Source organism: Zingiber officinale, chromosome 3A (assembly GCF_018446385.1).
Source record: "Zingiber officinale cultivar Zhangliang chromosome 3A, Zo_v1.1, whole genome shotgun sequence".
NCBI lineage: Eukaryota > Viridiplantae > Streptophyta > Magnoliopsida > Zingiberales > Zingiberaceae > Zingiber > Zingiber officinale.
This window is the reverse complement of record NC_055990.1, coordinates 67,173,884-67,200,366: the sequence shown is the minus strand read 5'-3', so window position 1 is coordinate 67,200,366 and position 26,483 is coordinate 67,173,884. Positions and strand designations below refer to the sequence as shown.

Here is a 26,483-nt window from a genome sequence, read left to right as displayed (position 1 = left end):
ATTGGAGAAATTTTATAAATTTCCGGAAGCAAATAAGGAAGTTTTAATTGGTGTTTAAAATTTTATTTGCTTGGAAGTTTATTGTTGTGGCCGGCCATTGAAATTTGAAAAGAAAAAATTGTTTTAATTAAATAAATTTTCCTTTTCATTGAAAAAAGAATTAAGAAAGTTTTTATTAAATTTTCCTTATTTGCCAAGACCAAGGATTATAAAAGAGGGGGTAGAGGAGGCTTCAAGGCGAATGTCTCTATTATTTTTCTCCCTCTTTTCTTCTTTGGGTGTGGCCGGCCCTTACTTTTCTCGCCTCTCCTTTGTGTGGCCGAAACTTTCTCATGGTGGAGATAGCTTTGGTGGCCGGATCTAAGAAGGAGAAGAAGGAGAGAAAAGAAGCCTCTTTTCTAGCATCCCTTGGAGCATGATGGTGGTGGCCGAACCTCTTCGTCCTAGAAGAGGTTTTGATGGCCGAAACTTGCAAGGAAGAAGAAGGTGCTTGGTGGTTCTCATCTCGGAAGATCGTTGCCCACACAACATCCGACGTTAGAAGAGGAATACGGTAGAAGATCAAGAGGTCTTTCTAAAAGGTATAACTAGTAATTTTTCTTTCCGCATCATACTAGTTATTTTTGGAAATAATATCAAATACAAGAGGCATGCGATTCTAGTATTTCGAATATGTTTTTCGATGTTGTGTTCTTTTGTTTTTTTTCCCTTGTGATTTTATTATTCTTTTCGGTTAACCTAAAGTTATTTTAGGAAATTAAATATTAGCTTTCCATAAAAGGTTTTGTCTAGTCGGTGGTGGTTGCTCCCATATCCAAGAAGGCCATGTGCCTCGCCACGTCAGTACTGGGAACCAATTATGGAAATTAATATTTAATGGAATTAATAACTTAAGGTGATTTGGGTCGAACGTGTTAAGTTCCGCAGGAGACCCAAGTCAAAACCTAAAAGAACGAATAGATTAAGTTTTGGATCAAACGTGTTAAGTTCCGCAGGCGATCCAAAATTTAATTTAAAAGAACACATGGTAGCTAGGAAAAGGTTCAGACCTTTGTACAATGGAACCTCTAGGTTTTCTGAGTAGCAACCAACATATGCTCATCTGGTTTAGGAATTATAAAGTCATATTCCCTAGGAATTTCAAATTGCCTACGAATAGCAAGTCTAGCATCCTTGTTGAAAGAGGATGAAATTTGAGCATACCAAGGGGTAATCGTTTCTTCAGCCATAGATAGAAGTAAGGGTTAACAGAACAACAAGTTACTTACTGAAAATTAAAAGAGAAGATCACTGGAAGACGGTGAGTGCGAGAATTGATCAAAGAGTGCAATAAAGAAGAAACACTAAGGTAAGGAGAAAGGGACAAAGTCGACAAGATGATAAAGGGTTTAGGGTTGAAAGAACATATAATAACTGTCATATTAGAATACCTTTTTGCAACAGATACCGTTGATTATAGAAGCATGCAGACGCTGGTGTTACAAAGAAGATGAGAAAAGACACGCGTCATATGACCATAAATGGGCATTTGTGATGGACGTGACAAATCGAATCATGTAGGGGTTGGTGGCACTTCATTGCGCGCCTCCAACATTCTCTTACCGTTGAAAAGCCAATCACAATCAAGGAAATTCTGGAAAAAGGGCATAGTTTACTATGTGCAATCAAGAAGGATGGATTAGGTCTGACAAATCCCGGGTCGGAGATAGAAAATAAGAAATAATAAGAGGCAGTACTCATGCATGAAGCACTGTCTGAATTAATATAACTATAAAGGGTAGGCTAACATCGGTCGGGATAATATGTCTATAATAGACAAGCTAATTTTGGCCGGGATAACATGTCTACCATAAATAGGTTAGTATCAGCCAAGGTAAAAAGGGTTTGATTGAGTATAACATATCGATTGTATTTGAGGCATTTAGCCTTATATAGCTCGAAGTATAGCTCGAAGTATATCATCAGTAAAAAAAAACAAATAAGTTTTGCATATACTCAATAGGCAAAGTCTGATCGAGCAAGTAATATTGCCCAAGCTATATAACTCAACTAAACATAAACTCATGTCTAGTCAGTCAGCTGACACCTCCTTCAACTAGACTTGAAGGGAAGGCTAGTGATATGGGTTAGGTTTAGTGGGTCCCTGGTGAAAAGGGGAAAGGAGATAGCAGAATTAAACAAACATGAATATCGACCGGGGGTAACATGCTTAAGAAAATATAAGTTAATATCGGCCAGGATAATATGCTTAAGGAAATATAGGCCAATATCGGCCGGGATAATATGCTTAAGGAAAATAGGTCAATATTGGCCAGTAAAAGACCTTAAGAAAGATGGGTCAAGTATCGACCGGGTTTACACGTTTAAGATAGATAAACTAAGATTGCTTGAATTAGTACATCTGGATGTATATTAGCATTGGGCGGACATATATGATCGCATGGATGTGAAAAGATACAAGGCCTTACAAGATCTATAGTATATTATCGAACGATTAGGACGTATGTTGAACAATAGTAGTAACTCGCCCGGACATAACTTAGGTTTAATTTCGTCCGATACAAATCATAGTATAAGATCGGACTGTCTGTAACATAATAAAAACAGGGTAAGTAAGTATGGACGATAAATATATTTCCATATAGCTTATAAGATAGGGCGAGAACAAATATTTCAAAAATATTCTTAAATAGCTTAATGAAGATATCTGTAGTATGTGATTATATAATAGGTTTGTTAATTTGGCGGGAAGAATATTTCTAGACTCTTCTGCATGCACTAGGCGACAAAGAAGGTATATCTGGGGTACAAAAAAGATTCATTAAAAGTTATCACTACAACAAAAACCCTCATAGACATCGGTTTTCCACCGATGTCTATTACATTTTCGACCGATGTCTATGAAGGCGATGTAAAAGGTCTGCCATTTTAGACATCGGGTTATAACCAATGTAGTATCACTTAACGACATCGGGAGTAAAACTGATGTAATATTATATGTCAATAACACCAATTTTGGTAGCGGTATACAACCGATGTAATATTAGTTAATGACACCGGTTTTGCAGCGGTGAAAAACCGATGTAATATCAGTATTGTTGAACGACACAAATTCAATTTCCGAAATAGTGAAAAACCAATATTATCACCAAGCAAATCATAAAATAAAGTTAATATTATTAATTCACTATGAAAATCACAAATAAAAATGCACTGATGTATCTAAACACACCAAGTCAATATCCATATAACCAACACATAAATATTCTTCTTACAACATAAAAAGATAATAGATATTGTGCACATCAAGTCAGTATCCACAAATTACACATAACTATTTTTCTTACAACATCAAAAGGTAATAGATAGTACACAAATATTCTTCTTACTGGTGCCAACGTTATCCTTCTTGCTCTGTGCAGAGATTTAACTAAATCTTCCCTAGTGTTCTCTTCCCCTTCAGCCACTCATATTTCTAGCTTTTGAAATAACACTCAGTAAACGTCTTATTACAGAATCCCTGGAAATTCCAAGACTGGATTGCTCTGTCTCCGTCTCGAAGCCACATAAGATCATCTCTCCCACCTAAACATATAGGTGGCAGAAGTGAGATGGCAGTAGCAAGGAGTTCATACCTATTTAGTTAAGATTCAGCAAGCAAACATGATAAGTACCTTGTAGTGAGGGCAAGTCAGAAGGCCAAGGGCGCTTGAGCCTAAGTGGAAAGGAAGATGGATACATTGGAAACGTTGTTAAAGGCTCAATCTCCCAAAGAGAGACTCTTGGCTGCCTCTCTCCAGAAGTTGACTCATCCCAGCCAACCTACAAGAAAAGCCAGATTCAGTTTCAAGAGGAACTGGCAAATTAAGAACTTAGCGGTGGCATTCAAGAAACATTAATGGATTGCAACACTTTTACATGTTATGAATCATAATATTTTTAAGTTTCAACATGAGTGCTCTGAGAGTGAAGATTTACCTTGTCAAGGACATGCTCTCGTTCAATTCCAGGGGACTTTCTTGAGACTATTACAATGTGACTGGATCTATCTATTCCCATTACCCGTGCTTCATGTATCTCTAGCTCACTCTATAAATATGCAGGTAAAAGAAATATAGATCCATCCTTGATTTTTTTTTACTTTGAAATAATTGGAATTGACACCAAATTACAAAGATAATAATACACTCATGTTGGAAAAGCAGCTTATCACAAACAAGAGAAATTGGTATACACATTAAGTCAATTATATTTCATATAATAAAAGTCATATGCATCCAAATCCTATTTAGCTATGGATCCATGTAGGAGCTGTGGGTACAAATTACAGAAATATTTCTAGGTGCAAATAATGGGGAAAAAAAATCATAATCAAATAAGTCAAGACAAATTTAGATAGGCTTTGGTTCCAACTCTGTAGAATATCCTATCCATAAAATAGGCAAGAAAATATCTAACATAACCCTTAAGATATAACATGAGATCCACTATCCAGAGACTACCGAATGCACACAATTCATATGCACAACAAATTTGCAGGAAAACTTATAACAAAATAGCCAATGACATGACATTTTGCTGGTCATGTTACTACAATTTCTTAGGATGACTCTCCAATGATGAAAAATGATAAGAAGATGCTACATGCAATTGACTGCATGATGAAATCACCTTTTGCTTATTAATCTCCTTGAGCAATACATTTCTCTGCACAAACAATAAAAAACATAAAAAATAATAAGAAAATACACTGAGTAAATTCTTTCAAATTACATATATGATAATTTTTCACATTCTCAGATATCCTAATGTTCATTCAAAATATCCCTCAGAAAATATATTATAAAGAGAAGCACATGCATCCATGTGAATGCAAGATTCCTAAGGGTCAGTCAAATTAGAAATATGCAAGTCAAACAATGTATTTCAGCATATATTGATTTAATTCAATTAGTTGACCTCGACTAAGTTAAACTAATGGGTTTATGCTAAAGCAACAATAATACACCAATGACTAAAAGATATAATTTGCCTATTCCAGCAAAAAAAAAAAATGCAACATAAGGCCCTAATGATAACCATCATTGTTATAAAATGCATCCACATAAACTGTTTAACGTGGCTTCATAGGCTTATGGAGTGAGGAGCTTTATAGCATATGACACATAAAGGATTTAATATGTTAACAAAATTCCAAGCTAGCATTGACTTAGACTTTAACAAACTGGGAATTTTATTAACATGTAAAATACTTTTTATGATCAAATGCTAAAAGCTCCTCACTCATTGGAACAATGCAGTTACTTTATTAATTCCTATTGGCATCCAAAGGTTTCATTCCTAAGGAAAGAGCCATAGATCAAGTTAATAATGTTAAATAGTGCATAAGCAACTGGATTTTTCTTTATAGGAACATTTGCATACACATTTCCAAATAAATTGATACTCGAATCGTCTACCAATTATATAATGGCTTGTACTAATCACAAGGTATAATAGTTTTGAAATGTTCATTTTACCCAATGAAAATGGTTTGTTGAGTTCACATGCAAGATACATGGTTGATGTTTTTATATAAAAACTAAAAAAAGAGAATGTTGAGCAGTTTATAAAACGCACTGGATAAGATAAAGGAAAAATAAAAAGATTACGATATCAATATCCAATGGTTACAAATAAAAAAAAGGAACAAAAAATACACAGAATACAGCACATAGAGAACAATGAGTCCTCTAATCTTACCTCTATTTTAAGAGACATGTTTTCCTTCTTTAAACATTGCACTTCCTGAAGATGACCAAATTATTCAGCATTTAGACAACATGAATAAATAGATCCTGTAGTGTAGAAAGAGATGAAACCTTTTCTAGATCAGCATTAGGTACAACAATCACTGGTGCATAAAGATTAACAATTTCTTTTCGCCTAAACTTCTTACTACATTGAGGACACTGCCAAATTGTGCCAATAAGAATTAACAAATAGATACGTTATAAAAATAAAAAAAATGCATAATTTAATTGGAAATTGGATTCTAGTTCCAGAAGTCAGACAAGTACCTTTCCAACATTCTTTCCACATTGTTTTAGCCATCGCTCAAGGCAGGATCTACCATAAAACTTCTAATGCTTTTACTTGCTGAGGGGTACTCAAGGTTGCATTGAGCTTCTCATCCTTCTCTTGCAAGCACATCTACAACCGGCCTATTTCCTCTTCCATGCTCCCTGCTCTCATCTCTGCTACCTGTCAGGGACTTCACAATTTCATCCTCCACTGAGGCATCCACCAAACCTGATCTACAAAACTACAATCAAAACCTACCTTCCTAGCATGGGCCTCTTTCGCAAAAGACTGCTCCTGCAAAACCAAGCGGTGTCGGACATCTTTCAGCTCAGCTGCCAACGTAGCTACGTTCTTCTTAAAGATCAACTTTTTCTCTGTTAAATCCTTGAGAAGTGGATCCACCTCTAGAGAAGATGAAGAGGCGGTCAAAGGCTCGGCTTTCTCCGCTACCACGGACATCAGCAAATCAACACTCAAACATGCAAAGGAAAAGGTACAATGATTAAGGAGTGCCTTCAAAGTAGAATTCCCATTTTCCCTGCAAGACCATTTAGGAAACAAGTGGATACAGCTTCCCCAAATCTAATGGAAATTCAAAAGGACAACTACTGGTCTTTGGACCCATTGCAAAGATCAAAGAACAAACCGACACTGGTTGCATCTAAGTCGCCAAAGCCGTAGTTTTCACTGTAAAAATAGAATGAAAAATTATTTTCCACAAAAATACAAAAAAATCCCTAGGTATCTCAAGAACCGCAAAATAATCACGAATGGTACAGCTACCGTTCCATAAACGACAACCACAGGTTGAAGAAAGAAAAGTCAAACACAGAAATCACGAGAAGATAGTTTCCTTACTTCAATGGCATCAACTGAGACCACAAAGCGCTGAAACAATGCTTCTTATGCCACAGATTTCCCCGCAGATGGGATTTTGGCAAGAGAAAACTAGAAAAAGCTCAAGCTTTGCCAACTAGTTTACTCCTTTCCGATCAGAACTTCCCTGACTTACTTCTTGCAGGACAAAGAAAACTTTTTTTTAATTGTTGTAAGTCGCCACAAAACTAGATCGATCTCCAAATAAATAGAGTCGGTAGGGAGCAACAGTTGCTGGAATGTTGGATTGGAGATGGATGAAGGAAAAATCACCGGAATGTGAAGAAGGGCTCCTCTTCTCACCCAAAAGGAGGGGTTGGAGGAGATGCGGTGTGGTTGGATGGAGAAGAAAGGGCGTCGTGTGCTAATCCTGATCGGGAGAGGAAGGGGTGCCGATCTAGGATGGGGAAGAGGGAGATGAGGCTAAGAGAGATGGTCGGACGGCCAACAGCGAGGAGGAAAGTGTTGGTGGCATCGTGAAGGTATACGGTGGACGATGCGATATAGATTTAGGTTTGGAGGGAGAGTGAAGTGTTGCAAATTTTGGCTAAGTATTGGTGGGAAAATTAAATTATTTTATTTTATCATAGACACCGAGTTTTAAAAACCGCTGTTAAATTCGGTGTCTATTAACAAAAAAAAGACGTGCATAGACATCGGCTTAAAAACCGATGTCTATGAGTGAAAATCTGCGCTTATAGACACCGGCTTTTTGAAAAACCAATGTAAAATACTCAAAGACATCGGTTTTTACTTAAAATTGCTGTTGTTCCATTGATGTCTATGAAGGTTTTTCTTGTAGTGTATTTTCTGCAAGTACATGACTTACATCATCTCATAACAAACTCTAACAAACCGGGGTCCACTTCATGACTACGGAGGTTATATGAAGTGGTATAAAAAGGGGAATCCTCTCCGTTGGCCAGGTATGCTTACGCTCCCCACACTCACAACTATCCATTACAAACCCTAATTTCAATCACTGTTCATCTTCTTCCTTCCTTCCACACGAAGAGAGATCATTGACTTAAGCGTCGGAGGGCCTAGCCAGGGATTCCCATCCCGGTCTTAGGTCACTGACAATAGTGTTAGTTGATCTCTTGTGCGCAGAAAGTCTTGGAAGTTCCAGATCTCGGTGTTCTTCAGTGGATCATTTCTTTCGTCCTGAGGTCTTCACATAAGAAGGTTGTTCGGTGACTTTATTCTTTTGGATCCGCTTTGGTTTTCTCAGATTGGAAATTCTCAGGTGTTCTTCTTCATCAATAGTAAGTTCTCTTCCCAGCTTTCCATTTTGTCAAGCTTCTCAGACAGGATCAATATGTAACATTCAAACTTCTTCCTAGGAAATTGCAATTAGATTGTGTTCAAAATATAGGCCACAAAGGAAGAAGTATTTCCTAATTTCTAGATCATCCCCATCATGTCATTGAAGCTTTAATTTGAACCCACCTCAGAATGCAAATCAGTGAAGGGCCTTCCACAAAAATTTGGAATCCAAAATCCACAATAGCAATTTCATCTTAATCTTCATCTAAGGCTATTGGTTAGCTACATATTCCTTTCTTTTCACAATAAGTGAAATTGTCCAGTACGACATCTAATAATTGGCCAATAAGTGAAATCAGCCAATTATGTAGGCTATATATACAAAAATGGAAATGGAGTTTAGTAAAAAAAAGGTTTCCTGAAACTCCAGAATGTGCAGAGGCATACAAAGTTTCTTAGAACTCCATCTAAATGACACTGAGTATATTTTATATGGTGGACCTTTAATTTCTCTAGATCTAGAATATTGCCTGGTCCTCTAAAATATTTTTCCCTTTCATACAAAGAAAGAAAGGATGATACAGAATCCTCAAAAAGAAAAATGAAAGAAACAAAAATTATAGTAGTTCAAATAACCAAGAGATTGTCAATAAACAGAATACAGTTGTTGGAATGCATAACTTCACTAGATCTACCTTCAACATTTCCTCTAAGTCATCATTATACAACATGTGAATAAGACATGCAATAGAATTTTGCTCCTCCTTGAATTCCTCTTCGTCAATCTACATCCAAAGGAAAGACAGAGCACAAAAGAAATTAGGTTGTTAGTAGTATAACTTAATATAATACCTACATCACAGGGAGATACAGAAATTTATCTTAAACAACCATGCTTACACTCTTGACTGGCCAAGACTCTTATTGAGAAAAAAAATGCACTTTATATAGAAACTTTATCTAACTGGAAAAGAGTAATCCAATGCACACCTCATCATCTTGAGTTTCATCAACATCTTCATATGCCCTTTTACCATAGTAGTTATGAACATCTTGAATCAACATGACAATCTAAAGGTATAAAATTTTAACCTCTATAAGATTTTCTCACAAAAAAATGATTACCTAGAAGTTGCAGGATAGACACATCCACTTGCTAAAATTACGAAGGATTGCCGTTGACTTATCATAAAGCAAGGTGTGTGTATTACCTCATATGAAAAAGGACCCTGTATTGTATCCAAATCATGTGTCCCAATAGCAACTAAGGTTCTTCACCTGGTGTTCAAAGAAGGATAAGTTTTGACAATGATTCAGAAGCAAGAACTAGGCAGGAGAAATCGGGCAAGATTTGAAACATACCTACATATATTTTTGTGTAATTTATCTTGCAGTTTAATGAAGCTGTTGTATCTTGTTTCATCAAAGGTGATTCCTCTTAGAATGCCACAGACAACAAAAGGCCGGATCAATGAGGTCTATTAAATAAGAGAACACTGTTAGAAACTTTGTTCTACTCACACAAAATAAAGAAAAAAGATATGTTGGCAAGCCAATATTTTTGGTGCAACAACTAAGACAAGAAAGCCTGAGAAGCTAGTCTCAATGATTTTAATCACCTCAGGTTTGACATGCATTTTGAGTATTGATTTAGATGATACATCAGAGACTATAGAAAGGGCTTGCTTCCTTTTCAATGAAAATTCTGAGAGCTCGAGCAATTCCTTCAAGACAGAGCAAATCATATCTGTAGTTGAATTTACCACATAGGGAAAGGAAGGTATAAAACCAACATTACAACCATCATCAAATGAACAACAAAAGTATACTGCATTGTTATTCCTTCTTGAAAATGCATGTATGTGGATAACAGATAAAGGCTAGAAACTCAAGGCCAAATACAATGCATAATGTGATCCAATTAGAAAATAGAAATCGACACTGGATGATGAAGTGCTATGCTTACCATGTATCTATAAAATGTTTATAATAATACAATAACAGTACAAAGACAACGATGTTAATCATCTCTGTATGTTAAATACATTCTGAATTTAAAAAAGAAAACAACTAATGCAATGATTTCTCTTTGCACCTCAATAACACAAGTTGACCAGACAGAATATTAATTAAGATTTAGAGACCTACTAGAAAGATTCAAATTTTACCTATTGGCTGCGACCTCGATCTTATAAATGACTTCCTCATCCTCGTCACCAGCTTCTGCCTCTTCTTCTTCTTCAAGATGCTTCTCTTTCCGAATAATGGCTTTCTCCGTAGTCTTCGCAGAAAGGGAACAAATAAAATAAGTCGATTACAATAAAGTCAACGAATACTAAGAAAGAGTAAGATAAAATCAAATCTACAAGGACTCACAACATCATCGAGCTCGATGCCGAATTTGAAGCATAGTTCCTCGAACTCCTTCTGCGCTGAGATCGTTAAAACTGAAAAATAAGCAGCAACACAGACGACGAGAAAGAAGGAGACAGGGAGAATCGAATGAGAGTTACTATAAGTTTCGCCGAGAGAAGCAAAAAGGTGGTCCCTCCTGATGCTCACCGTCGGCATCGACTGTAGAACAACAATAAAATGGCTGTCTATGGGTTCCGTAAACTACCACAAAAAATCGAATGCTCTCGCCACCGCTCAGCGGCGGTGACGAACTCGTTGGTGAGAGTTGGTAAATGAAGAGGAAACGAAGAGCGCTGGTTCAGCTTGCTATGAAGAGGGAATGAAGGAGGGTGGTTCGGCGGAGATTTTCAGCAAAAGAAGGATTCAACTTAAAAGGGTTATGCGAAAAGGAGTTCAGAGGAGCAGTTAGGCAGAGAGGAGTTCGCAAAGAGGGGATCGTCGGCATAGAGGGGGTTCGGCAGCGTGAAGAGATAAAGAAAGAAAAATGTGAAGAGATCGTGGATGAAAATGCTTAGGGTTTGAGAAGGCAAAGGAGAAGGGAGACGCGGCGGCAAAAAATTTCAGGGAGAGGGAAAGAAAAACTCGGTGGCAAAAAATGGCGAAGGGAAAAAATGGCGAGGGAAAAAATAATGGTATTCAACAACATTTAATAGACAACGGGTTTTAAAAACTGTTGTCGTAACCCAAAAAAAAGCGCACATAGACAACGGTTTTAAAAAACCGTTGTCGTAGCCTTTAAAAACCATTGTCGTAGCCCCAAAAAAGCATAAATAGACAATGATTTTTAAAAACCGTTGTCGTAGGCCAAAAAAAATTGCTAAAAGATAACGATTTTTGTTAAACCGTTGTTAAAAGGCAAAAAAAATAATGATTTGGTATAAAACCGTTATCGTTTGAGTGTTGTTGAATGATGATTTTCTTGTAGTGTAAACTTAAACTTAAACTTAAAACTTAAAACTTAAACTTAAACTTAAACTTAAAATTAAACTTAAACTTAAAATTAAACTTAAACTTAAAACTAAAACTAAAACTTAAACTTAAAATTAAACTTAATACCCTAACTTACCTATTATTAAAACATTTTAACCTATTCCTAATTCCTTCCTTTTTGTAGGAGTGTAAGTGGATCTTGGATAGTGGTTACTTCAGACACATGACTGGTGATCACACCAAATTCACCAAACTCAAATATAAAAGCCTAGGAATGGTCACATTTGGAAATAATGGCAAACTTAAGGTAATAGGTACAGGTAACATTGATCTCGAGTCTAATTTCCTTATTCATAAAGTATTACTTATTGAAAATTTCACGCTATGGCAGCATCGGTCGATCCGCGCGGCTGAGCAACACTGCGGACGTGCAAGGGAAGAAGAAAACGCAGATGGGTGAGAGAGAGGAGGGAATAAAACTTAGGTTTAGGAAATTAAACTTAGAAAAATTGATTCAATCAACTCCCACTTTAAATATATATTCTAAACAGGCTTTTGTTCTTACCTGTTTATCTCTATAAAATATAAAAATACTCATATAAAATCTAGAAAAATTCTTAAAATTCTATAAATTCATATAAATATATTTCTTGATAAATTATCCATTAAAATATTTATTTTCCTTAAAATAATTTAATTATATTAAATTTTAATTATTTTTATATCTTTATTTATATTTTTGATATATTACATAGTCCTTCTATCCTTGATATCTAGATTGATCAATGAGACATAGATCGTGTCATCCTCTTATCAATCTTTATGTTTCTTGATATCTAAGTAGACACATTCAAACAAATAAGCTCAATATCTCATATTAACTCATTTGAGCATGCCCATAAATTCTTGTGTGCTACTAATCAAGGGGCCCATAGATATCGCTTCCATCATATGGAAGAGATATATCCTATCTACATCACTCACAACCCTCCGCATAACTCATTGCATATCCAATGATCGACTTTATAGTCCATCTTGTTATAGGTGAAGTTTGCCGATACCAAAGTACACAACTCCTTACGTAGGGAACTGTAGTGACTTCAAGTCTAAGGACTATTCATACTAATAGTCATATGAGAATATTTATGACACTCATATAATGATCCATGAATCATTCTCATGATAGGACATTCAGTACATGTTCTCTAATAGATACCCATGTGTCAACCTGATATCTCATATCCATGACTTGTGAGATTAAGTCATCTATTGACCTATATGCTAGTCTTAACACATTAATATTATCCTTATATATTAAAGCTTGACTAGGAATAGTTAAGAGCAGCGTTCTATATAAATCTACAATATCCGACAATCAATTCAACCAATTAATATGTTGTAGATTAGAACTTACTACTCTAGGACATTATTATATTTATTCATTCGGCACTGAATTGAAGCAAATATAATAATCAACTTTACCTTTTATTAATAAGAAAAATATGATACAAAAAGTACCCTTGTCAATCATCTCATAATTGGTACTAGGGCTAATACTAACAATCTCCTTATGTTACTAGTGCCAATTACTGAGATATCTAATATCCATTGACCTAGTGTGACCATCATTCTTCCTCTATGCTAAAGCATTGGTTAAAGGATCGAAAATGTTAGCATCAGTCGATATTCTGTATAGTCTCACATCTCCTCTATCTATGATCTCTTGAATGAGATGGAACTACTGAAGTATCTAATATCCAACACCACCATTTAAGTAAAATACATACCTTGACTAGGATATAGAATCATCCTTATCAATTTGGAAGCTAGCATCACTGTAACCCCTTTACAGTAAGCTCTTCATCGCGTCTAAAGATCAAGAAATAATCTTGAGTTCTTCTCAAGTACTTAAGAATATTCTTGACAAGTGTCCAGTGACCTTCACCTAGATTTGATTGGTATCTGCTCGTCATGCTTAATGCATACAAGACATCTAGGCAAGTATAAAGCATGACATACATGACAAAGCCTATAGCAGATGCATAAGGAAGTTGATCCATTCGGTCCCTTTCTTCCTTGAAGAGGGGCATTGAGTCTTCGAAAGACTCACACCATGTGACATCAGCAAGAATCCTTTCTTGAAATTCTTCATGGCAAAATGATTAAGCACGTTGTCAATATATATACTCTGACTTAGGCCAAGCAATCTCTTAGATCTATCTCTATAGATCTTGATGCCTAAAATGTAGGTTGCTTCACCAAAGTCCTTCATTGAGAAACAATTCTCAAGCCATGTCTTCACTGACTGAAGAGTAAAGATATCATTTTCAATGAGAAGTATGTCATCTATATATAATATGAGAAAGATGACTGTGCTCCCACTAACCCTCTTGTAGACACAAGGTTCATCTTTATTCTTGATGAAACCAAATGCTTTGATTGCATCATCAAATTGAAAATTCTAGCTTTTAGAAGCTTGCTTTAATCTATAAATGGATCGTTGCAACTTACATACCTTTCCAGCATGCTTTGGATCAACAAAACCCTTAGGATGTGTCATGTACACATCTTTGAGTAGATTCTTATTAAGAAATATAGTTTTGACATCCATCTGCTAAATCTCATAATCATAATAAGCTGTAATAGTAAACATGATCCGAATAGACTTGAGAATTGTAACTAGTGAAAATGTTTCATCATAGTCTATACCATGAATCTGCTTGAATCCTTTAGCCACCAATCTACCTTTATAGGTATACATATGACCATCCAAGTCAGTCTTCACTTTGAAGATCCACTTACACCAAATGGGTTTGATGTCTTCAGGTGGGTCAACCAAGGTCCATACTTGGTTATGTTGGAGTATATACTTAAAAGTTTAGCTTTTGTACACATTTATTTTGAAATAAAGAATCACATTGGTCAAATGTTTACATTTATTTGTTAAATATAATTGTTCAATTAATTTATATAGTAGATAACATGGAGTGTGGAGTCACACTTAGAAGATCATGTTGTCAGTTCTCTATAAATTATAAACAGTTGCTCACGACTAAGATGGAAAGGAACAAACCATCAGGATAGACGTAGTGTAATTAAGTATTAGTTTATCTTGACTAATAAATTACACTGATACAAAGTGTATTGAGTAGGATCATTTAGGTAAGTTCTTTTTTGTATTGACTTAGTAAAAGAACTAGACCTTAGTTATTATGGAAGTGTGTGCTCTTAATCCTAATATAATAACAAGCATGTATATTTAATATTTATTTCTCTAACTTATCAAAGGGTGAGGTTTAGCTCGATAAATCAATATGCCCGATAAGTTTGGAAATGATATTACTTATAGTATGTGTTGTTGATTATAGAAGGAATCTGTGCCCTAGTTATCTAGGTCGAGAATGTCCCCAAGAGGAGCTAATAAGGATTGCCATGTTAAACCCTGCAGGTGGACCTAGTCCAACATGACAATAAAGTTGAGTGTTACTACTCTTGGAGCTAGATATTAATTAAATGAGTTGTCAGTAACTTACTTAATTAGTGGACATTCGTAATCTTAAACACAGGGAGACTAACACACTCATGATAAGAAGGAGCCCATAATGTAATTTGGGATTGGTGCGGTAGTACGGTAATAACTCTCTAGTGGAATGAGTTATTATCGATGAACTTGAGTTGTGTGTTCGGGGCGAGCATGGGATACTCAAGCTCATCGGAAGGCCAAAACCAATTTCTCCTCTAGGTTCCTGTTATAGCCTCAATAAAGCATTAAGTCCATCCAAAGAAAAGCCTATCTTGGTGTCTAAGAAGGGGCCGGTTCATTGCTTGGTGACCAAGCAATGGTCGGCCACATATTCTCTAGAAGTGGTCGGCCCTTGCCTTGGGCAAAGGGGCCGGCCGCAATATTTAAATTAGGAAGGTTGTTTTTAAATTTTTAAATTTCCTCAGATATTTACAATTTGTAAAAAGAGAGATTTTAAAAATTTATAAAATTTTCCTAATTTAAATTAGGCCACAAGGTTTTAAAAGAGAGTTGTAAAATTTATAAAACTTTCTTTTAAAAAGAAATATTATTAGAGAAGTTTTAAATTTTAAAACTTGGTTTTAAATTTTAAAACTTTCCTTTTAATATCCACATTAGAAAAAAAGAGAGTTTGTAAAATTTTATTAGAAGTTTTCTTCTTTTAAAATTTTATAAATTTTTTTTCTTTCTTTCCCTTTTAATAAGTGGCCGACCACCTTGCTTGGTGCCCAAGCAAGGGGCCGGTCAAATAATTAAACATCAAAAAATAGTTGTTTAATTAATAAATCAATCTAGGATTGATTAATTAAAAGGAAAGAAAAAGAAAAAAATTAAAAGGAAATAGGAATGAGTCTAATTTTTTATAAAACTCTTTCCATAATTTTCCGTTGGGAAACTAATATAAAAAGGGGGGAAGGGTAGGCCTTGAAAAACATAACAATTGATATTGTGTTGTTGGAGATCATCAAGTGGCCGCCCCTCTCCCTCTCTTCCCTTTGCTCTCTTTTGCTCCTTTGTGGTGGTGGTGGCCGAATTCTAGAGAAGGAGGAGAAGCTTTCCGGGTGGTGTTCGTCTTGGAGGATTGTCGCCCACACGACGTCTAAGAGGAGGCGAGGGATACGACAGAAGATCTCGAGGTTTTTAGCATACAAGCAAGAGGTATAACTAGTATTTAATTTCCGCATCATACTAGTTAATTTTTCTTTGTATAAATACCAAATACAAGAGGCATTCGATTCTTGTTTTTCGAATTTAATTTTGATGTTGTGTTCTTTTTCTTTTTTCCTTGTGATTTGATTGTTCCTTTTGGTTAACCTAGAGTTATATAAGGAAATTAAATATTAACTTTCCTTAAAAGGCTTTGTCTAGTCGGTGGTGGTTGCTCCCATATCCAAGAAAGCCAAGTGCCTCGTCATGCAACACTGGAAGCCAATTTTAGAAACTAATATTTAATTGAATTTATAACCTAGGTGATTTGGATCAAATGTGTTAAGTTTCGTAGGAGATCCAAATCTAAACCTAAAAGAACATATAAGTTAAACTTGGAATCAAACGTGTTAAGTTCTGCAGGAGATACAAGTTTAACTTAAAAGAACACATGGTAGCTAGGAAAGGTTCAGATCACGTACAAAATTTTTGTACAATAGAGCCATTGGGTTTTCCGAGTAGCAACCAACAATTGGTATCAGAGCTAGGGTTTTGCCTCTGTGTATTTGGTATTAGTTTAATTATGCACATGTCATACATAATTTAGGCAGGTTAATAGTAGGATGTGCTAACTTTGTGGATGCAGGATCCAACTATTATGGCTTATAGTTATTATGTTTGTGATTGGACCCTTGGACATGTCAAGGGCATTTATTATGTGTGCATGATTGTATTATAAAATACAGCAGGAGCTGTATTTAGTTTTATTAGGATTTTATTTTTTGATCTAGATACATGTACATTCCTTTTATGGAATATATGATCGATGGATGTAAATTTTATTTTATGTTCGATCTAGTTTACATGTACATTCCTTCGAGGAATATAAGATCGAAAAATGTAAAATTCTATTTATATCGTGGATCGAATCTTGCAAGGCGTGCAACCTTTTGAGGATCAGAGTGGCGCAACGGAACAAGGAGCAAGATGGATGCGACAACTAGACCCGGTGGCGGTGGCGAAAGATGGCAGCAGCTATGGATGACGACACACGGAGGACAACAATAGATAAAAGCCATAATAGTTGAAAATTAGTTTTTCTATTTATTGCTTTTGTATTGTGCTGTGTGTGAATGTTAGTATACATGTTTAGTAGGCTAGCATCATCAAAATTCCTCACTTTAAATAACTAAGTGGGAGAGGAATTTATTTTATTGAATTCCACGGTCTCCATTACTGGTTTGTAAGTGATGCAAATAAACTTGCGCGTTGGCTCTGAGTGCCTTCCTCCATATCGGATGAGTTTGTTTGCAGATCACTAGACCAAACTTCCATTTCGGATGACTATAGGAAATTAATTAAGAGCGTGTGATCTTCCCCATCGGAAGGGGCACAATCTTATTAATGGACTTAGTGTCAAGTAATGGTATACACTTAGGCACGTCTAATAGTATCCTCCCCATCGGAGTCACTGCTATTATTTGTGTGACCGAAGGAAACCAACTATTAATTTTATTTGTCAAAAAGTTAGGTTGACAAGATAATAAAATTAATGGGATATACCCTCCTTTTACAAATGTTGAATTTGTATACGTCCACACTATCGTGGCATACAAAATTCACGGTGTTTTAAGGTGTTGGTTAATTTAAAATAGTATTGTTTGAGGAATCAATATTATTCTAAATTTAGAGTTTTGACCAAAATTTATTTTGTGATTCTTAGGATGACTTTCAACCCACTGGCCATTATTCTAAAAGAAAACAGACTTACTGGTCCCAACTATATAGATTGGAAAAGAAACCTGGACATTGTTTTAACTGCTGAGGGCTATAAGTTTGTACTGTCAGAGGAATGCCCAGAAACACCTAACAATGATTCTACCCTAGAGGAGATTCAACATCATAGTAAATGGGTAAAAGCTGATGAGATGGCGTGGTGTTACATCTTGGCTTCGATGTCAAATGTATTGCAACATCAGCATCAGGACTTACCAACATCCTATGATATAATGAATAATCTCAAGGAACTCTTCGGACATCAGAATCGGGCTGTTAGGCAAGAGGCAATGAGAAAACTGATGACAGCCACCATGACTGAGGGGACTCCCGTGAGGGATCATATTCTCAAGATGATGACTTACTTAAACGAAATACAAGTTCTTGGAGGGGAAATTGATGGGGAAACCCAGGTCGATATCATCCTCCAGACGCTGCCCAGAAGTTTTGAGCATTTTCGCCTGAACTATAATATGAATAAAAGGATGTATTCATTGGCGGAACTTTTGACAGAACTTTAGGCAGCCGAAGGGTTGTTTCGTCAACATTCTCAAATTCACTATGCTGAAAATGGTTCTACATCTAAGCCGAAAGGCAAGAAGAAGAAGAAACAAAATGGCTCAGCAAAGAAGGTGAATAAACCTCAAGGTGCAGGACAAAAAGCTGGATTAAAGAAGCCGAAGGGCAAGTGCTTTATTTGCAAGCAGACTGGACATTGGAAGGCGGACTGTCCTCGTAGGAAACAGAACAATAAAGGTATATCTCATACTCTAGTAGTTGAAACATATTTAGCGGTGTTATCTACCAGCACCTGGTGTGTAGATACGGGAGCCACTGATCATGTCTGCAATTCTTTGCAGGGGTTCCAGGAAATCCGACGACTATTTGATAGAGAGATAACTGTCTACATGAGCAATGCTACTAAGGTGGCGGCTGTTGCAGTGGGAGACGTCTACTTATCATTTGATAGGAATAGGAAATTGGTTTTAAGGAATTGTCTTTATGTACCTAGTTTTAGAAAGAATTTAATTTCAGTTTCTAAACTGTATTTGGATGGATATTCAGTTTCCTTTAGTAACAATGTGGTTATAAAGAGAAATAAAGTGATTATCTGTTCTGGTGCATTGGTTGGCAATTTATATACTTTAAATCCAATTTCTCCCACAAAGCAAAATATGGAAATTAATAACACATCTTCTAACTCTAATAAGAGAAAAGAACCTTCGAAAATGAACCAAACACATCTTTAGCATCTAAGGCTTGGTCATATTAACTTAAGTAGGATTCAAAGGCTTGTAGCCGATGGACTCTTGGGTCCATTAGAGTTGGAAAACTTTCCAATGTGTGAATCCTGCTTGGAAGGTAAGATGACCAAGAGACCTTTTAAGGCCAAGGGGTATAGAGCCAAAGAAGCGTTAGAATTGATTCATTCTGATTTGTGTGGTCCTATGTCTATCCACGCTAGAGGTGGCTTTGAATATTTTGTCTCTTTTATAGATGATTATTCAAGATATGGATACATTTACCTAATGCGCCGCAAGTCTGAGTGCTTTGATAAGTTCAAAGAATACAAGGCTGATGTGGAGAAATGTCTAGGTAAAAGTATCAAGACACTACGGTCTGATCGTGGTGGTGAATACCTCTTAAGAGAGTTTAGGAATTACTTATCAGAGGCCGGGATTCAATCCCAATTATCCCCACCTGGTACACCCCAATAGAATGGTGTGGCAGAACGAAGGAATAGGACTCTTATGGAGATGGTTAGATCGATGATGAGTTATTCAGAATTACCAAATTCGTTTTGGGGATACGCTCTGGAAACAGCAGTGCACATTCTGAACTTAGTACCTTCTAAATCAGTATCTTCTACTCCCATAGAATTATGGAATGGGCGGAAGCCCAGTCTAAGACATATTCGGATTTGGGGTAGTCCAGCACATGTGCTGAAACAAGATGCTGATAAGTTAGAATCTCGTACAGAAGTTCGTATGTTTGTGGGGTATCCCAGAGGAACGAAAGGCGGTTTATTTTATAGTCCTAAAGACCAGAAGGTCATTGTTAGCACCAATGCCCAGTTTTTAGAAGAAGACTATATAATGGATCACAAGTCCAGTAGTAAAGTTATTCTAGAAGAACTTAGAGAGGACACATCTACTTCAGTACTAACAGTACAAGATGAAGTACCACAAGATACTGCAACACATGTCACACATGATACACAACCACAGATGGTGCCTCGTCGTAGTGGGAGGGTTGTAAGGCAACCCGAGAGATTCATGTTTTTGGGTGAGTCTTCAGACTTGATTCCAGGCAAACATGAACCAGATCCCCGGACAAATGATGAAGCACTCCAAGATATAGATGCAGTATCTTGGCAAAAGGCAATGAATTCAGAAATAGAATCTATGTATTCTAATAAGGTCTGGGAGATTGTAGAACCACCTGATGGTGTAAAAGCCATTGGATGCAAGTGGATCTATAAAAGGAAAAGAGGGACAGATTGGAAGGTAGAAACCTTCAAAGCAAGGCTTGTTGCGAAGGGGTACACTTAGAAAGAGGGAATCGATTGTAAGGAGACCTTTTCGCCGGTAGCTATGCTTAAGTCTATCCGGATACTCTTATCCATTGCCGCTCATATGGATTATGAGATTTGGCAAATGGATGTCAAGACAGCTTTCCTTAATGGAAGTCTTGAAAAAAACATCCATATGAAGCAACCAGAAGGGTTCATTGAAAAGGGTAAAGAACATCTAGTGTGCAAGCTTAATCGGTCCATTTATGGACTGAAGCAAGATTCAAGATCTTGGAACATCCGGTTTAATGAAGTAATCCAGTCATATGGATTTATTCAGTGTCCAGATGAGTTTTGTGTATACAAGAAGTGTAACGGAAATATGGTGATATTTCTTGTATTATACGTAGATGATATTTTGTTAATTGGCAACAATGTCAAGGTATTATCAGACGTAAGCGTATGGTTGTCTAAACAATTTGATATGAAAGACTTAGGAGAATGTGTACACATCCTTGGGATCAAAGTTATAAGGGATCGCAAGAAAATAATGTTGTGCCTATCCCAAGCTTTATATATAGATACAATCCTTGCTCGTTTTAGCATGCAAAACTCCAAGAAAGGTTTCTTACCTTTTAGGCATGGAGTAGCCTTATCTAAAGAGATGTCTCCAAAAACATCAAAGGAGATTGAGGATATGAAGGCAGTTCCTTATGCTTCGCCTGTAGGAAGCCTTATGTATGCAATGTTGTGTACGAGACCTGATATCTGTTTTACCGTGGGCATGGTTAGCAGAGACAGGGACATTGGACTGCAGTAAAGCATATATTAAAGTACCTGAGAAGGACTAGAGATTATATGCTAGTTTACCAAGCAGACGATTTACTCCCGGTGGGTTACACGGATTCGGACTTCCAATCAGATAGGGACAACAGTAAGTCTACATTAGGCTATGTGTTTACTTTAGGAGGTGGAGCCATTGCATGGAGGAGTGTTAAGCAGAAATGCATCTCAGACTCAACCATGGAAGCTGAGTATGTGGCAGCCTCTGAGGCAGCCAAAGAAGCTGTATGGCTCAGGAACTTTCTAATGGACTTAGATGTGATTCCTGGTTTGCCCAAGATCGTCACAATTTATTGTGATAATAGTGGAGCAGTTGCAAACTCGAAGGAACCATGAGCCCATAAGGCAAGTAAACATATAGAGCGCAAGTAGCACCTGATACGAGACATCGTTAAGCGAGGAGAAGTTGTCGTCGCCAAGATAGCATCAGCAGATAACCTGGCAGATCCTTTCACTAAGGCCCTTCCGGCGAAAGCTTTTGATCGGCATGTGGAGGGGATGGGAATCAGATGTATGGCAACAGATATGGCAGCTTAGACTTTTAGTATAAGTGGGAGATTGTTGGAGTATATACTTAAAAGTTTAGCTTTTGTACACATTTATTTTGAAATAAAGAATCACATTGGTCAAATGTTTACATTTATTTGTTAAATGTAATTGTTCAATTAATTTATATAGTAGATAACATGGAGTGTGGAGTCACACTTAGAAGATCATGTTGTCGGTTCTCTATAAATTATAAACAGTTGCTCACGACTAAGATGGAAAGGAACAAACCATCAGGATAGACGTAGTGTAATTAAGTATTAGTTTATCTTGACTAATAAATTACACTAATACACTTTAAGTGTATTGAGTAGAATCATTTAGGTAAGTTCTTTTTGTACTGACTTAGTAAAAGAACTAGACCTTAGTTATTATGGAAGTGTGTGCTCTTAATCCTAATATAATAACAAGCATGTATATTTAATATTTATTTCTTTGACTTATCAAAGGGTGAGGTTTAGCTCGATAAATCAATATGCCTGATAAGTTGGGAAATGATATTACTTATAGTATGTGTTGTTGATTATAGAAGGAATTTGTGTCCTAGTTATCTAGGTTGAGAATGTCCCCAAAAGGAGCTCATAAGGTTTGCCATGTTAAACCCTGCAGGTGGACCTAGTCCAACATGACAATAAAGTTGAGTGGTACTACTCTTGGAGCTAGATATTAATTAAATGAGTTGTCAATAACTCACTTAATTAGTGGACATTCGTAATCTTAAACACAGGGAGACTAACACACTCATGATAAGAAGGAGCCCATAATGTAATTTGGGATTCGTGCGGTAGTGCGGTAATAACTCTCTAGTGGAATGAGTTATTATCGATGAACTTGAGTTGTGTGTTCGGGGAGAGCATAGGATACTCAAGCTCATCGGAAGGCCAAGACCAATTTCTCCTCTAGGTCCCTATTGTAGCCTCAATAAAGCCTCAAGTCCATCCAAAGAAAAGTCTATCTTGGTGTCCAAGAAGGGGCCGGTTCATTGCTTGGTGACCAAGCAATGGCCGACCACATATTCTCTAGAAGTGGCTGGCCCTTGCCTTGGGCAAAGGGGTCGGCCGCAATATTTAAATTAGGAAGGTTGTTTTTGAATTTTTAAATTTCCTTAGATATTTACAATTTGTAAAAAGAGAGATTTTAAAAATTTATAAAATTTTTCTAATTTAAATTAGGCCACAAGGTTTTAAAAGAGAGTTGTAAAATTTATAAAACTTTCTTTTAAAAAGAAATATTATTAGAGATGTTTTAAATTTTAAAACTTGGTTTTAAATTTTTAAAACTTTCCTTTTAATATCCGCATTAGAAAAAAAGAGAGTTTGTAAAATTTTATTAGAAGTTTTCTTCTTTTAAAATTTTATAAATTTTTTTTCTTTCTTTCCCTTTTAATAAGTGGTCGGCCACCGTACTTGGTGCCCAAGCAAGGGGCCAGTCAAATAATTAAACATCAACAAATAGTTGTTTAATTAATAAATCAATCTAGGATTGATTAATTAAAAGGAAAGAAAAAGAAAAAATTAAAAGGAAATAGGAATGAGTCTATTTTTTTATAAAACTCTTTCTATAATTTTCCGTTGGGAAACTAATATAAAAAGGGGGGAAGAGGAGGCCTTGAAAAACATAACAATTGATATTGTGTTGTTGGAGATCATCAAGTGGCCGACCCCTCTCCCTCTCTTCCCTTTGCTCTCTTTTGCTCCTTTATTGTGGTGGTGGACGAATTCTATAGAAGGAGGAGAAGCTTTCCGGGTGGTGTTCGTCTTGGAGGATCGTCGCCCACACGACGTCTAAGAGGAGGCGAGGGATACGACAGAAGATCTCGAGGTTTTTAGCATACAAGGAAGAGGTATAACTAGTATTTAATTTTCGCATCATGCTATTTAATTTTTCTTTGTATAAATACCAAATACAAGAGGCATTCGATTCTTATTTTTCGAATTTAATTTCGATGTTGTGTTCTTTTTCTTTTTTCCTTGTAATTTGATTGTTCCTTTTGGTTAACCTAGAGTTATATAAGGAAATTAAATATTAACTTTCCTTAAAAGGCTTTGTCTAGTCGGTGGTGGTTGCTCCCATATCCAAGAAGACCAAGTGCCTCGCCATGCAGCACTGGAAGCCAATTTTGGAAACAAATATTTAATTGAATTTATAACCTAGGTGATTTGGATCAAACGTGTTAAGTTCCGTAGGAGATCCAAATCTAAACCTAAAAGAACATATAAGTTAAACTTGGAATCAAACGTGTTAAGTTCTGCAGGAGATACAAGTTTAACTTAAAAGAACACATGGTAGCTAGGAAAGGTTCAGATCACGTACAAAATTTTTGTACAGTAGAGCCATTGGGTTTTCCGAGTAGCAACCAACAATTGGTATCAGAGCTAGGGTTTTGCCTCTGTGTATTTGGTATTAGTTTAATTATGCACATGTCATACATAATTTAGGCAGGTTAATAGTAGGCTGTGCTAACTTTGTGGATGCAGGATCCAACTATTATGGCTTATAGTTATTATGTGTATGATTGGACCCTTGGACATGTCAAGGGCATTTATTATGTGTGCATGATTGTATTATAAAATACAGCAGGAGCTGTATTTAGTTTTATTAGGATTTTATTTTTTGATCTAGATACATGTACATTACTTTTATGGAATATAGGATCGATGGATGTAAATTTTATTTTATGTTTGATCTAGTTTACATGTACATTCCTTCGAGGAATATAGGATCGAAAAATGTAAAATTCTATTTATATCGCGGATCGAATCTTGCAAGGCGTGCAACCTTTTGAGGATCAGAGTGGCGCAGCGGAACAAGGAGCAAGATGAATGCGACAACTAGACCCGGTGGCGGTGGCCAAAGATGGCAGCAGCTAGGGATGGCGACACACGGAGGACAACAATAGATAAAAGCCATAATAGTTGAAAATTAGTTTTTCTATTTATTGCTTTTGTATTGTGCTGTGTGTGAATGTTAGTGTACATGTTTAGTAGGCTAGCATCATCAAAATTCCTCACTTTAAATAACTAAGTGGGAGAGGAATTTATTTTATTGAATTCCACTTTCTCCATTACTGGTTTGTAAGTGATGCAAACAAACTTGCGCATTAGCTCTGAGTGCCTTCCTCCATATCGGATGAGTTTGTTTGCGGATCACTAGACCAAACTTCCATTTCGGATGACTATAGGAAATTAATTAAGAGCGTGTGATCTTCCCCATCGGAATGGGCACAATTTTATTAATGGACTTAATGTCAAGTAATGGTATACACTTAGGCACAACTAATAGTATCCTCCCCATCGGAGTCACTGCTATTATTTGTGTGACCGAAGGATACCAACTATTAATTTTATTTGTCAAAAAATTAGGTTGACAAGATAATAAAATTAATGGGTTAAACCTAAAAGAACATATAAGTTAAACTTGGAATCAAACGTGTTAAGTTCCGCAGGAGATACAAGTTTAACTTAAAAGAACACATGGTAGCTAGGAAAATTTCAGATCATGTACAAAATTTTTGTACAGTAGAGCCATTGGGTTTTCCGAGTAGCAACTAACAGGTTAGTGTACATGGATTCCATTTTAGATCTCATGGCTGTTACGTCAACGCAAGTACACAGTTACGTCGTCAGTAATATAAAAGATTATCTATCCCATAGGGACTATTGATTAAGAACTAGTTAATTTCGCACGGTGAATTATCTAGACAAACGTAAGATTGGTTGCAAAAGAGAGATTAAAGAAAAGAGAGAATGTAAAGAGTAGAGAAAGAGGGAGAGTTAGATTTAGGGATGGATAGATACTAGGATTTTGGTTTCGTTATGATACTAGTTAATGTCTCTATGAATTATTCATCTCCCTAACTCCATGCTTACACTCGTGTAAGAGTTCTAACTAGAGTCCGGTACAATCCCGCGAAGATTGCACCAAAGAGTTTACCTAAGTTGTACCGCCATTAAGTAGAAGAGGTAATTTAGGAAGTTCGATTATAGGGAACATCCTTCTGTCACAAGGGCCCATGATCCACGTTCCTAGATTACTCAGATCACTTCCTAACTGTAGATTAATGCAAATAAGTAGAAGACTTAATTTAGGAAGTCCGATTATAAGGAATATCCTTCTCATACAACTCACAGTCCGCATTCCTAAATTACACAAGCCACTTCCTAACATTAATTTGGGAGAACCCCTTTAAACTCTAATTAATTTTCCTAGTAGAGAGTCGATCCCTGTTTCAAGGAACTGCCATAGAAAGTAAGGGATACCTTCTGTAACAAGGTCCCATGATCTTACAATCCAAGACTCTTCCTCTACATGGTGATCTAACCCTACATCTACATGGATTTACCTCACACACATTTTGTCAAACGCATACAAGGCATAACATACATAGATGATGATATAAACACTTCATTGCATAGGAAAATATCCAAATACATAGTTCATACATTCACAATCACATCACAGCTACTTCCTACATCCTAGATCTAGAGATCTACTCCATAACAAAGAAAATACAACCAAAGACGAAGAAAGAAGCAAACTACAACCCAATACAAAGAAGTAGAGAGTGCTTATCCTTAATGCGGGGCG

The 26,483-nt window shown here is 36.3% G+C and overlaps 1 protein-coding gene and 1 long non-coding RNA gene across 2 annotated transcripts; both read right to left on the bottom strand.

The window, feature by feature from the left end:
• Positions 1–3,315: 3,315 nt before the first annotated feature.
• LOC122051964 (auxin response factor 17-like) lies at positions 3,316–7,437 on the bottom strand. Its single transcript, XM_042613328.1, has 9 exons — positions 6,922–7,437; positions 6,710–6,750; positions 6,322–6,601; positions 6,060–6,243; positions 5,743–5,837; positions 4,672–4,707; positions 3,979–4,089; positions 3,675–3,822; positions 3,316–3,585 (listed from the first exon to the last, which is right to left on the bottom strand). Exons 5-9 carry the CDS (start codon positions 5,758–5,760, stop codon positions 3,476–3,478), a joined length of 423 nt encoding a protein of 140 aa, XP_042469262.1. The 5' UTR covers positions 5,761–5,837; positions 6,060–6,243; positions 6,322–6,601; positions 6,710–6,750; positions 6,922–7,437; the 3' UTR covers positions 3,316–3,475.
• Positions 7,438–9,880: 2,443 nt separating this feature from the next.
• On the bottom strand, positions 9,881–10,750 carry LOC122053806. Its single transcript, XR_006132371.1, has 4 exons — positions 10,719–10,750; positions 10,582–10,637; positions 10,374–10,486; positions 9,881–9,952 (listed from the first exon to the last, which is right to left on the bottom strand). It is a non-coding gene; the product is annotated as an uncharacterized LOC122053806 (long non-coding RNA).
• Positions 10,751–26,483: the final 15,733 nt, after the last annotated feature.

What these genes read in the sequence shown, in the direction of transcription:
- LOC122051964 (XM_042613328.1), bottom strand. An exon ending in GAGAGCATGTCCTTGACAAG is followed by an intron (nt 3,823 to 3,978) that starts GTAAATCTTCAC and finishes CTTTTCTTGTAG; the next exon opens with GTTGGCTGGGATGAGTCAAC. An exon ending in TGACTTGCCCTCACTACAAG is followed by an intron (nt 3,586 to 3,674) that starts GTACTTATCATG and finishes CTATATGTTTAG; the next exon opens with GTGGGAGAGATGATCTTATG.